The sequence below is a fragment of the Anolis carolinensis genome, chromosome 6 (genome assembly GCF_035594765.1).
Source record: "Anolis carolinensis isolate JA03-04 chromosome 6, rAnoCar3.1.pri, whole genome shotgun sequence".
Classification (NCBI taxonomy): Eukaryota; Metazoa; Chordata; class Lepidosauria; order Squamata; family Dactyloidae; genus Anolis; species Anolis carolinensis.
In genome coordinates, this window is record NC_085846.1 from 20475911 (window position 1) to 20489091 (window position 13181).

At 36.7% G+C, this 13181-nt stretch overlaps 2 protein-coding genes across 2 annotated transcripts; both read left to right on the forward strand.

Moving 5' to 3' along the window:
• Positions 1–1700: 1700 nt before the first annotated feature.
• LOC100562376 (olfactory receptor 14A16-like) lies at positions 1701–4474 on the forward strand. The gene has a single exon (XM_016995836.2). It carries the CDS (start codon positions 1953–1955, stop codon positions 2817–2819), a length of 867 nt encoding a protein of 288 aa, XP_016851325.1. The 5' UTR covers positions 1701–1952; the 3' UTR covers positions 2820–4474.
• Positions 4475–6577: 2103 nt separating this feature from the next.
• LOC100562172 (olfactory receptor 14C36) lies at positions 6578–11962 on the forward strand. Its single transcript, XM_016995835.2, has one exon. It carries the CDS (start codon positions 8833–8835, stop codon positions 9778–9780), a length of 948 nt encoding a protein of 315 aa, XP_016851324.1. The 5' UTR covers positions 6578–8832; the 3' UTR covers positions 9781–11962.
• The last annotated feature ends 1219 nt before the right edge of the window (positions 11963–13181 follow it).

The window sequence follows — 13181 nt, forward strand, 5'->3', positions numbered from 1 at the left end:
AAACCCATTGCAAACTGTATTGCTCCCTTCTATTCTCTGGCTATAAAACAATAGTTTACAAGTTACTGAAGTAGAAAAAGATGAGCGACAACCTATTCATACACTTTCTTTTGGTTAGATGCACTACATCAGGGATCAATAGGGACCACAGGAGGTCTCTGTAGATAAGTGTTTCCCAGTTCTATTCTAATAGTGTCAACCGGTTCTTCTGTGAAGTTCCACAATTATTAAGACTCTCAGAAACAGCAGAAATATTCAATGCCAGAAAACCGCACAATTATTATTATTATTATTATTATTATTATTATTATTATTATTATTATTACTATTATTATAAGACCTATTATACTCACTCAATTTTGGAAGGGGAAAAGGTACTAGAAATGTGAGAGACAGCATTGATTTCAAAATAAGGACAAGATGGAACAAAAACAAGCAACATTTGAGCAAATTCATTATTGAAAAATCATTAAAATTAGACATTAATACAGCTATATAGCATTTGAAATAACAAAATGGAAAGGGTTAATTTTTTTAGGGATTCTTTCATTTTTTCTAAAACCTAAACACTGTCGGTCTTCCCTGAATTTAACAAAGTTATCAGTTCAGAAACTTATTTTAATACACTTTGCTGAGTTATGATTGCGGTTTTCTTGTATTGGTTTTTTGTGGGCTGTGCTTTGAGGAGTTTCTGATTTTTGACTTCAATCAAAGCAGGTTCTTCACTTTGTTTTACATATTCTGCCAGGGCATGTTCTTCTTCTTTGACTGCTTGTTTTACTTGCAAGAGTCCTCTGCCCCCTGATCTTCTAGGCAGATATAGCCGGTCAACATCACTGTGAGGGTGCAGTGAATGATGAATGGTCATGAGTTTTCTTGTTTTTCTGTCCAAATTGTCCAGTTCTGCCTGTGTCCAGTTTATAATGCCAGCAGTATATCTTATGACAGGTATGTCCCAGGTGTTTATGGCCTTGATGGTGTTGCCTCCATTGGGCTTGCTTTTGAGAATTTTTCTGACCCTTTGTGTGTATTCTTTGCTGACCACAATTTTCACATGTTCATGCTTGATGTTGTCCAGCTGTAATATGCCCAGATATTTATAGGCCTCTGGCTGGTGACACTTTATTGTTTGGCCATTAGGCATATTTATGCCCTCACTTTCAATGATTTTTCCCTTCTTCAATGCCACTGTCGAACATTTGTCCAAACCAAACTCCATGCTGATATCAGTGCTAAAAAATCAGACAGTGTTAGTCAGAGACTGGATTTCAGTTTCCATTTTCCCATACAGCTTCAGGTCATCCATGCACATCAAATGCGAAATTTTGTGAGATTTCTTAGATGTTTGATAGCCGAGATTTGTTTTTTTGTAAGATTGTTGACAGGGGGATCATGACAATAATGAAAAGCAGAGGGGACAATGAGTCTCCCTGGAAAATTCCTCTTCTGATGTTGACAAGTCCATAGCTTTCATTTCCAACAAACATTTTTTTATCTGTTTTTGGGCATTTAAGGTTCGCTTACTTTGTTATTTTTGTAAACTGCCCTGAGTCCCTTTGGGGAGAGAGAGAGAGTTATAAATAAAGTATTATTATTATTATTATTATTATTATTATTATTATTATTAACAATAAGAAATTTTAGCAATGTTTCTTTCCACTTCAAGAAAATCTTGAAAGATAAAGAGCTCATAAATGAAAGGAATCTGGGAAACGTTCTATTCAAGCTATGGTTTCTGTTGCCCCGAGGCCAATGTGGAAGAGACAATGTGGAATTGTAACTCTCTTAGCATCTCTAGGGCAACAAACAAAGACAATTGTTTCTCTACTGATGTGGCGAAATAAACCTTGTATTTTTCTGTTTTGTTAGGCAAGCTTGGTTAAATTATACCAACATCATAAGAATTCTTGTCTTTTTCTATCTATAGGTGTTATATTTGAACTGAAGGCAACATGTACAATCACACTTCTACATCCAGTTTTCTGCTGCTGGAATTCTCAACAATCAGAGGACTGCAGATCTTACACTTCTTTGTCTTCCTAGCAATGTACCTCATTGCAGTAATAGGGAATCTTTTCATCATCATTGCAGTTGTGACAGATTACCAGCTACACATCCCAATGTACTTTTTTCTCTTCTGTTTGGCTATGGTGGACCTTGGTTCAGTTTCTGTCACAATACCAAAATCTATGGCTATGTCCCTCATGAACGACAGGTCAATATCTTTTTCTGGATGTATAGCTCAAGTTTTCTTTTCCTTTCTCTTTATAACATCAGATTTTGTTCTCCTCAACATAATGACACATGACCGCCATGTTGCAATCTGTAACCCACTCCATTATGAGAGAATCATGAATAAGCCAGCCTGTGTTAAGATGTTAGCTATTGGGTTGATTATAAGTCTACTTTATGCCACATTACACACCAGTGGCACCTTTATGAATACCTTCTGTTCTAATAACATCAACCAGTTCTTCTGTGAAGTGCCACAATTATTAAAACTCTCCTGTTCTGACCTATATTTAGTTGAATTTGGGCTTCTTGTACTAAGCTGCACTGTCGCATTAGGATGTTTTATCTTTATCATCATAACATATGTTCAGATCTTTTCTGCAGTGCTCAGAATCCTCTCTGTACATGGCCAGAAAAAAGCCCTCTTCACTTGTGTTCCCCACCTCATTGTTGTCTCTTTACTATTAATAACTGGAGCGTTCTCTTATGCAAGGCCTCCTAGTGATATATCTTCCAGTCTGGATTTGGGTTTTGCTGTGATGTATTCTATAATTCCTCCCATGTCAAATCCTTTCATTATAGTATGAGAAACAAAGAGATCAAGAATGCTTTGAAGAAATTGTTATATATGAAGCTCACTCCTGCAAAACCATCTTTAACGATCTCATCAGATGGGGTGAAATCTCAGTCCTAGGAAGCTTTCACCCCATTCTGGGGGCCGGAGGTTGACAGCTGACATCACACAACAATATGTGATTTTTTGGCATAGGCCCCACCCCAAAATGACACTTTCACCCCCAATTTGAGAGGCTTCCCATGTGATGGGGAAAGTGTTATGAAAGGGATGTGTGCAGGGTGACAGATTTGCCTTATTGCTCCCTTTTTACTTGCCAGAAGCCAGGCAAAGCAAGACATTCACCTGGCTTTTCTGATAAGTTTGCAAGGCCATTCTGTCACCATCAGTTTGCATGATCTTTCACATGTTAATTTTTCTCTCCTCATGAGTAACTCTACAATAACAATATTCATTAAAACATACAAATGCATTATGTCTTAGATGTTTCTCTTTGTTCTCTGTACTTCTCTCCCTTCTCTTTATTCTCACTCACATTTCCCCACACTACCTAGCAGAAAACTTACAACCTTTAAGACCAGTTACATTACCTGATAAAACAAATGTTGGAGTTTTGCACAACCACATTGAAATCTATCTCTTATCTATTTGAAACTTTATGTTCCTCCCTTACTCCCTTTCCCATTAATTTGAGCCACTGTTTTTTGTCTATCTGTGTCTCTCCTTCTCTCTATCTTCTTCTCATCCCTTCTGGGTCACCATGGGCTTGCTTTGCTCTTGAGGTCCATCAACCTCATCAATCTCATTCCATGTGGCTGCTTTGGAAGATAATTTTCTACTCCGTCTCCATGCTAGACTACTGGAGAACTGCTTGGTATATTTGAAAAATGCAATAGATATCAATATCTTATGAATACTCATGTCTTAGAGATGCACAGCATATATATCTTTCAATAGACCTGGTGTTATTTAGTAGACAGAATATCCTCCTAATCAATTACTATGCTTTGTAATTATATCAAACTCAAACATTAAAAGGTAAAATCTTTTGTTGGTTTATAATGATACCAGGAGGCAACAAGATGTGAGAAAGCTCATAGATTCAAATAAAAGTGATGTGTCAACTTCAACGTCATAATGAGTCAGAAAATCTTTAATGATTCAAAACTCAGAATTTCACCAAATCCATAAGGTTTATTTCCATGACAGTATTGGATAAGAAATATATAAAGTTTTCACTGAAATGTGACAGAAATATTTTTGCAATAATGAAAGAAATAAAAATGCAACCCTGTCCATTTTCACTTACTCTACCTCTGGCAATGTTTGTGTGCTCAGTTGTGGACCTCAGTAGGTAGATTATGGATGCCAGAGTTCAGTTCATTGACTAAAAGAAGTTATTTTTATAAGCAATATAATTCTGAGTCTTATAAATGCTGAAGTAAATGTAGGAATGTGTGTACAATTCATCTTCACTAAAGCTGTCTACTCTCTCATGTTTTAAATCTCACTGAGATTAACCATTCACCTTTGGTTTATCCTGACTCTAATACTAAACATACTGTATACTTTAAATGATATGATTTAGCACTTTGGGTAGTTTCTGAAACCCAGACGGGTGTCATCCACTGATGCTGGAGCCATCAGTCATACTGGACTTTAATTACTATCTTTGATCCATGCTGAAATATATATGAAATATCATTTTTTCACCAATTCCTTGATTAACATTTTCTTGGAACTACAAATGTTGATCCTCATTGTTCCTCTATGAATCCAAAGGAGAGAGACCTCTTAACTGTAGGCAGCAGATTGGTTGATGTAAAGTGCTACACTAGCTCTACACAATTTCTGATCCGTGTATGCGTCTTAACAAAACTCTTGTTCTGATACTGATAAAGCATAACCCTCCCTCAAGATGAGATGGCTGCATCATCTCAGCTTGAAAGCCTCAGAGTTCATCTCCTGCAACTAATCACTCATCATATTGGAGACTAGCCTGGAGGGAAAGTAAAGGAGAGAATTCCAGGAGAGCAATAAAACAAGCCTTTTATTATTATCACAGCTGATGATAAGGCGAAACAGCCGTTGGTACCCATTTGTGAGTTTGTACTATACAAATGGCCGTCGCAACATGTGTGTGCGTAGCAAACAAAGAACTTTATATCTCGGCTTATCTAAAACTGACCAATGGCTGAGGGTCTTCCTCACCTTCTACACCTACTTGGCACAAGTGATTCCAATGACCTAACTTGTTTACTCTGAGCTTTCTTCTCCCTCTGGAACTTCCTGAAGGAAGGGAGGGGCACAGGCCCAGTGTTGCACATACTACTTTGGTTCATACAAAGCGCTTATATTGTCTATATAAAGGCTATATGATATATGCAGAGGCAAAGCTGTCAGAACCCTGGCAGCTGGGCACCAATAACCTACACGGAGGCCAGTCTCTATCTAATATCTTTATTAAAGAAATTTATAAAATCAATAAAAACAAGTGAAGAATATAGTTCAGAAGCAGACCTTTCAAATGAGGTCAAATATAGTCCAATAATGTATTGTCCAATAAATGATATTAGAGTTCAAAGTTTTAATCCACTTGACCAAAACACACACTCTTGCCAAGCAATAGTGTGGGGAAATGTCAGAGTCTTAGAAGTCCATTGAAACTTGACAACAAGGCTGGATATAAACTTGATTCTTGACTAGGTCCGTGACTGAAAACAAGCAAACATGAAGCGTGGAACAGGGTCCGTGGTTAAACTGCAAGGCAAGGCTTGAAAGCTTGATCCGGGAAGCTAGGAACTGGGGTTACGAAGTCCACACACGATCTCACTCCTCAAGCTGAACAATTGACTCCGCAAGGAATCTCTCGCGCCAAACCCCTATATTGGGTCTCGTTTTCCCGCCAACAATCTCTTTCCCTAGAGAATGAGAAGCGAAACCCAACTCTGTCCAGGTGCATGACTCCTTAGAATTTCCCAAGGGAAACAGGCTTAATCAGTCTTTTGTCTGGCAGCGATTCTTAAACTTCTCCGATTAGCTTCTCTAACTCCTCTGTCCCTCGAATAAGATTCCTTCCTGGGAAACGGAGGGGAGTACTGCCCAAGGCCTGTTTCACTGAATTCTTGAGGGCAAACATCAACATCCGGCTCTTGTTGAACCGGCGAAAACCCCATGTTTTCATCTTCATCTGCCACGATAGTATCAGGAACAGGACTACAAGGCCCATGAGGCATCACAAAAGCTATGTTAGGCAAAAGTTTACTATTTTCTGGCTTATGGTCCCTACAATCATGGGTCAACAGGGCTAGGAAGTTCCATGTGTCACTCCATCTTTGCACTTCCTTTGCCATCCTTGATTTTGTGTGACTTGTTTATGAAATTTCTGGGCATATCATTCCATAATAATTGCAAAATAGTATATTATGACACAAATGGAATTTATGTCTGAGGTTGAGCTGCAAATCAGGAAAAACATTAATTTAGTGTAAACTTTTTAAAAGGTTGCTACTGAAAAACATGTAACTGCAATGATAAAAGCCAAGGTCAAGATCCTACAACTTGACAGAACAGAATAATCACCATCTATGGAGTTAGGTGGTTGTTGTACCATTTCACAGTTCGGCTCCCATTGAATGGAAGTTGTACATTCATACATTCTTGGAGATGATTGCACATTTCATTTGTGCACTGAAAAATACTCTGTGGTAGCTCTAACAGAAATGGCTACTTATACAATGGCCATGCTCTTCAACTAGGCCTCTATCAACTAGGCCTCTACAGCCTTGATCTGCATGCAACCAATGTGCAACTGACAAGGAAATCACTCAGATGACATTTGTGAATGCATACTGGTTTGCAAATCTGGACAGTACCTATTTTCTGATAACAATTACTTATTATAGCTTTTTTCTCATTGCAACCCCGGATTGAAATTGCTTGATTAGTTCAGTATTCTTTTCATTGTTCTATTAATTCTGAATACTTTTGCATAAGAAATAATTTGTTTTCAATGATATGTCTTTTTAATCTTTTGAATGTTCTTTCCTCACAAGTGTATCATTGTCTTATTGGTTTAATCAGAAATATTTGGCATGCTTATTTGCTGTTCAGTTTTGTTATAAACATGGAAGAAAACACTTTAGATGGGAGGGGGAATGGAAGCAATGATTTGTGATCAGGTGAGCTGGACTCATGGGAGTAAAATCTCAAGAAACCAATACAGCCTTAAATGATGCTCTTTCTTGGCACCTTGTTATCATTTTTGTGTCAATTATGAGTCAGTGCTATCATTATAAACGACAGTAATGTAGACCAAAGCAATGAATAGATTGTTCACATGTCATGTGGCTCAAAAGGAGAAGGAGAAGATGAATAATTGCACCTACCAATGCCTCAATGGATGCTCAATGGGATGCTGAATTCGACAATAACAATTACTTGCCTAAAATTCTTGTATTTAGGTAAGTTTGATTTAAATGTATTTAGAGTGTTCTGTCCTTTGCTACCTTCTGTTTGTCTATCTGATTTTTTTCAATCCATCCACCCTCTTTATCTATTATAAGGCAAAATAATCTGTTAAATCTCTTTTGTAGTGGCACAAGTAGAATAACACTCAGATTTTGTTTTTCTGTTCAGTAAGGTATTTTCACATGAACTCCATTTGGTATTTTCTAAACCAAAACCATATAGATATCATTGTAACCAGACAATTTCCACATAAATAACTGTCCATTTAATGGGGCAACGTATATATTGTCCGATAATGGAAGAATGTGAATAAATCAGATTGTGACTAATCTCTCCTTACTTTTCTATAATGGCTTTTTTTTTCTTTACTATCTAAACTAATCAATTCCTTTGGGCAAATTCCTTTAGCAGCCTTAATGTACAATAAACTAGAACATTAACCAGTTCTAACATTGGCACTAGCAATCTGTTGATCGTCAAACAACATAAATATGTGCTAGATTAGTATCATTCATGCACTGTTGAAGGTAGATTGGCAGCATGAAATCATTATGTAATCCTATATTATGGTGGAAGTATTGGCAAACAACAGCTGCATCTTTTGTGCCCAAGAAAACCAGATGATATCCATAAATCTAGAGGTGATTTCAAGTCACATAGACATACAACCCAGGATTGTCATCTTAAGGAACACAAGCATTAATTCTTTGTAGTATTAAAAAAAAACCCTGAAATCCAAACTCAGTCAGTATCACTTATGTAACTATTTAGAAAGAAGGAAGGAGGGTGTGAATCCTGTGGTATTTTTTTAAAGAAATAGTTAATTTCAGGCTGGGCATGTGTTAATTACACAAAACTTCTTCAAATGCCATAAGTGATGACAATGACTCATATAATCTTTAGTTTGTATATCAGTGCATCTGAGCAAATTGATGTTAATCCATGAAAGCTGGTGGTTGGTTTGAAAGATATGTTTATGATTTGTAATTGGGACAGACAGATGCTAGATAAATAGACAGCCCATACTAAAACCTAAATAATATTATAAATCTCATTTAACCGGTATTGCCCTCCCCCATTAATACTGAAGAGCAAAGCACAAGCAACCCCTTCTATTATTCTATTGGAAATATAGTAATTGAGAATGGAGTTGATGCAGAAACCCCACCGTATGCATTGTGTGTATATATGTTAAGACTGCTCCACCTGAAACCATTATGAATTGACCTTCAGAATATTTTGACATGTCACCAATATGTCAATGTCACTAATAAGCTACAGATTTAATAATGTAGCAAGAGATTTCTTAGATGACATAAGAATTTGAGATATGTCTGTTCTGGCTGTAGCTGCAGTCCAACTGTAATCTTGGTTCATATTGCATATAGTTGCTATACAAATTACTACACAGGACTATTGCCATAACATATCTCAGAAACCAAACATAATGTAGTAAAAACTATCTTGAAGACTTCACTGCCCAAGAAAAGTGAATTTATTAAAATTAAATCTTGTATTTCTCATCCTACAGGAAATATCAAGATACCGAAAACAGCATGAGTAACTTTACTTCCACATCCTCTTTTCTGTTGCTGGAATTCTCAGATATGAGAGAACTACAAATCTTATCCTTTTTTGTCTTCCTAGCATTCTACCTGACTGCATTAATAGGCAATCTTCTCATTATCACTGTAGTTGCAGTTGATTCCCACCTTCACACTCCCATGTACTATCTCCTATTTAATTTGGCCATGTCGGACATTGGATCAATTTCTGTCATGGTGCCCAAGGCCATGGCTATGTCTCTTAAGAATGATAGGTCAATTACTTATGCTGGCTGTGTTGCTCAAGTTTTCTTTTTTGTTTTCTTTTCAGCCTCAGGTTATAGTGTCCTAACTATTATGGCTCATGATCGCTATGTTGCAATCTGCCACCCTCTCCACTATGAGAGAATCATGCACAAAGGAGCCTGCCTACAGATGGTAGCCATTGGGCTGATTGCTAGTCTTATTTATGCCACATTACACACCTGTGGCACCTTTGGAAATACTTTCTGTTCCAATATTGTCAATCAATTCTTCTGTGAAATTCCACAATTAATAAAGCTGTCCTGCTCAGGTTTTTCCATAATGGAAACTGGGGTTCTTATCCTGTCGTTTAGTATAGCATTAGGGTGCCTTATTTTCATCATCAGATCATATGTACAGATCTTTGTTGTTGTGCTTCGAATTCCTTCTTCACAAGGTCAGAAAAAAGCCCTCTCCACTTGTGTTCCCCACCTCACAGTTGTCATAATGTTGATAGCCAGTGGGGTCCTTGTCCATGCAAGGTTTACTGCTGACTCTTCTAATTTGGATATAGTTTTGTCCATGGTATATACCATAATTCCTCCAATGTCAAACCCATTCATATATAGTGTTAGAAACAAAGAGGTCAAGACTGCTTTACGAAATCTGTTGCATGTTGCAATTTCCTATAAAAACATACTTAAAGTTGTTCTGTGAGAACTGTGTTGTATGAACTTTCAAATGTTAATATTTCCGTCTGAATGTTTAACTCCACTCTTCTCATGCATCAGGTCCTCTCACACAGGTTGAGCTCTCTTTTTTTCTTCTGTGTAATTTCTTTGAGCTTCATTTATCAGATAGAACATAATTTGATAGTACATTTTCACCCAGAGATAATAAGTACTGTTGGCTGCTTATATATTCCCAGGTCATCATTGATTTTCTATAAACAGCTTGGGGTCAACAGAAGTAGCTACTCCTTGCAGTCCCAGCATATGGCCTCTCAATGCTTGAAGAAGTGTGCCTAGGTCCATTCAGTTTGAAGCTACTCCATCTTCCCAGTTTGATTGCTGGGGCAATGAATTTTGCTTCAGCAGATTTCCTCAATATACAATGTAAATATATAGGACGTGGCAACTGGGAAGCACCCTATGTACTCTATACAAGAAACTTAAGATGCTTCACAAAGTGTTCAAAAGATAATTATTTTACAGGTCAAAAATGAAGAAAAACATTTTAGCCAGAAAAAAAAAGATCACAACCCGATGAATTTTTAAGAATCTTCAGGCATATGAGAAATTAGAAACAAATGGGAAAAATTAATATATCAGTTATAGGGGAATTTGCACTAATAAAAGCAAATGTTTTGCCAAGAGTCAGATCCCAATTGGTTTGCTTATTTATAACTTAAAATGATATTTCCACAGGACAAAAAGAACTCATGCAAAAAGATGGAGAAAATCAGTTTTATTTGTAATGGTGTAAAGATGATGGTCATATACTTTCAAAAGTGAGACAATGTCCTTTGAAATTAGAGATAGAAGCTGAATCTGTAAAATGATAAGGTGGGTCAAGGGTTGCAGGCATAATGAACAAATGAACATTTAAAAAATGGCATGACATAAATTCTTCTAGTCTAGTAACTTTGTAAGAAAATATACATAAAATGATATATAGATAGCACTTAATTCGAAGTAGGTTGTCAAAAATGTCCACAAATGCTTCAAATGTATGTCGTGCTTGTCAGAATAAGGAAAGATCTTTTCCTGACAAGGACCTGCAACAAGGTGACAAGATCCATACCTTAATGAAAATAAAGTAAAATTAAATTAAATGTGGATTGTGGAATATAAACAGAAATGTTTTTGCTGGACATTTTTGAGAAGAAATTGGACTACGCCATGGACTATTCTTCACATATATAATAAGAGCTGGAAGAATACTGTATGCTCAAACTTGGAAATGAATTGAAGCACCGATGAATGGAAGAATGGGTTTCTGAATTTACAGAATTTGCCCAAATTGCCTGACTGATGTGGATTCTGAAAGATAAATAAATTGTAATTTTCATGAAAGATTGGAAATTGTTTATGGATTTCTGAGCAAAAAGATCTGGTAATGTTAGCAAGTGGAATTTAGTTAAACCCGTAATGATGGAATAACATATCTTTTGCTAGTTATTTTCCTCTCTTTATTAGAGTTCATTAGGGGGCAGAGTTCTTTTGTAGCTTTGTAATGTATTGTTTGTGTGGTTGTAGGTATTATAATACTGTAGATTAGTGACTTAGTAATGAACCATTATGTCAGTTTAGTGTTAGAATTAAGTGTAATGAACTTTAGTTTTAGATATACATACACTGTATGTTATTTATCTATAGTCCTTCTTTTTTACTTTTTTTTCTTGGGTGCTGTTTATCTCAATATGCATTAGTTTATATTTGTTAAAGCTAATAAATATCATCTTAAAAACTTAAATATTTTATATCTTTTACCATAAAAGAAAAGCATATCCAACATCTCTTAGTATAGCATAAGATTGTTTGATGATTTCAGCAAAAAGTAATTAAAAATTCCAGAAACTGTATATAAGATTATCCATGCAGAACATTCCAAAAATACCTCCAAATCCACAAAAACCAACAAGAACGATTTATAGAAAAGGAATTAACAACTCACTTTTCACTTTTTGGAGAAAAATTGCAGTAGACTAAAAAGAAAGGGGAATGATAAAATATATTTAGATATCAAGTGGCCTGTCACTCTTTCTTGAGGCACAGTGTCTCCAACTTGCATCAAATGCATGAAAAACTAAGGTACGAAAAATGCATGAAAAACTAAGGTGACTATTATCAGCAGGCCCATACTTTGTAAAATAGAACTATACTATATACTTTCTTCTCAGTAATGGTACAAAATGTTTTTACTTCCTCAGTATATCAATTAATAATTATACCAATTTTTTTAAAAAAATCTATGATTTTTTGGTTTCTGTGTGAAATACTTCCAACTTTCAACATCAAAATCCAAAAGTCACAAACCATTGGGATGAAATGGCTATATTTTCTTTTTTCGTTAAAAGCAGGGTGAGAAAACAACGTATTTACTTATCAGCGACATACATTATTAGAACTATTGAAATGAATTTTCAAATAAGAAATATTTTAATATGAATATTTTCACTCTGATAGAATTATAACATGATTTTATACACAAATAAAAATATCAATGACAAGATCTTGTATAAGGAAACATATATGTCTCATACATAGCAACACCTCTGTATTTACTAATAATACACCACTAAACCAATTGCAAACTGTATAGCTCCCTACTACTCTCTGGTTACAAAATAATAGTTTACAAGTTGCTGAAGTACAAAAAGATGAGTGACAACATAGTCATACACTATCTTTTGGTTAGATGCACTACATAAGGAATCAATATGGACCATGACCTGCCTCTTCCAGGGCAATCTTCCAGCCTTGGCACTGTAGTGAAGTGGTCTGTGATCTTGTGGCACCGGTCAATCAGCTTAGTGATGTCCCAGATGCCCCTTGGGAGGGTCTCTGTAGAGGGCGTACTAACTAGCCCAAGCCCTTCATGGATGGTGAGGTGGAGAATGGCCCAGACCCCAGAAGCCAGCATTCCCCACTGCCTGCACTATATTTGCCCCATTATCAGTTGCCATAAAACCACAGGTGAGCTGCCGCCTCCCAGACAGCCATACCTCCAGCATGCGGTCTATGACCCGGTAGATCTTGGAAGAAGTATGAATCTTGTCAAGCACTTCTATGTGGAGCAGGCCCAGAGATGTCCTCTTTCCATGGTGTGCTCTCTCTCTCTCACCAATGCCCAGCGAGGGAGAGGTAGACCACGGGTGGACCTAATGTCTGTGATGAAGTGGATGGACGTCCAGCCAGTACCATCCATCAACTGTTCGACACATTCTCTGCACCCTGATACAGGGATGGTATCACCATCCTTGAGGAGGTCATACAGAAGGGGACCTTGTAGTTGGGAGCCACCAGTGTTTTGGAGAAAAATTGCGGTGGACTCCATCCGAAAGCCTCCTAAGATCCCTCTTCCAACTCTTGAGTAAACTTCTCAATAGTCACAAG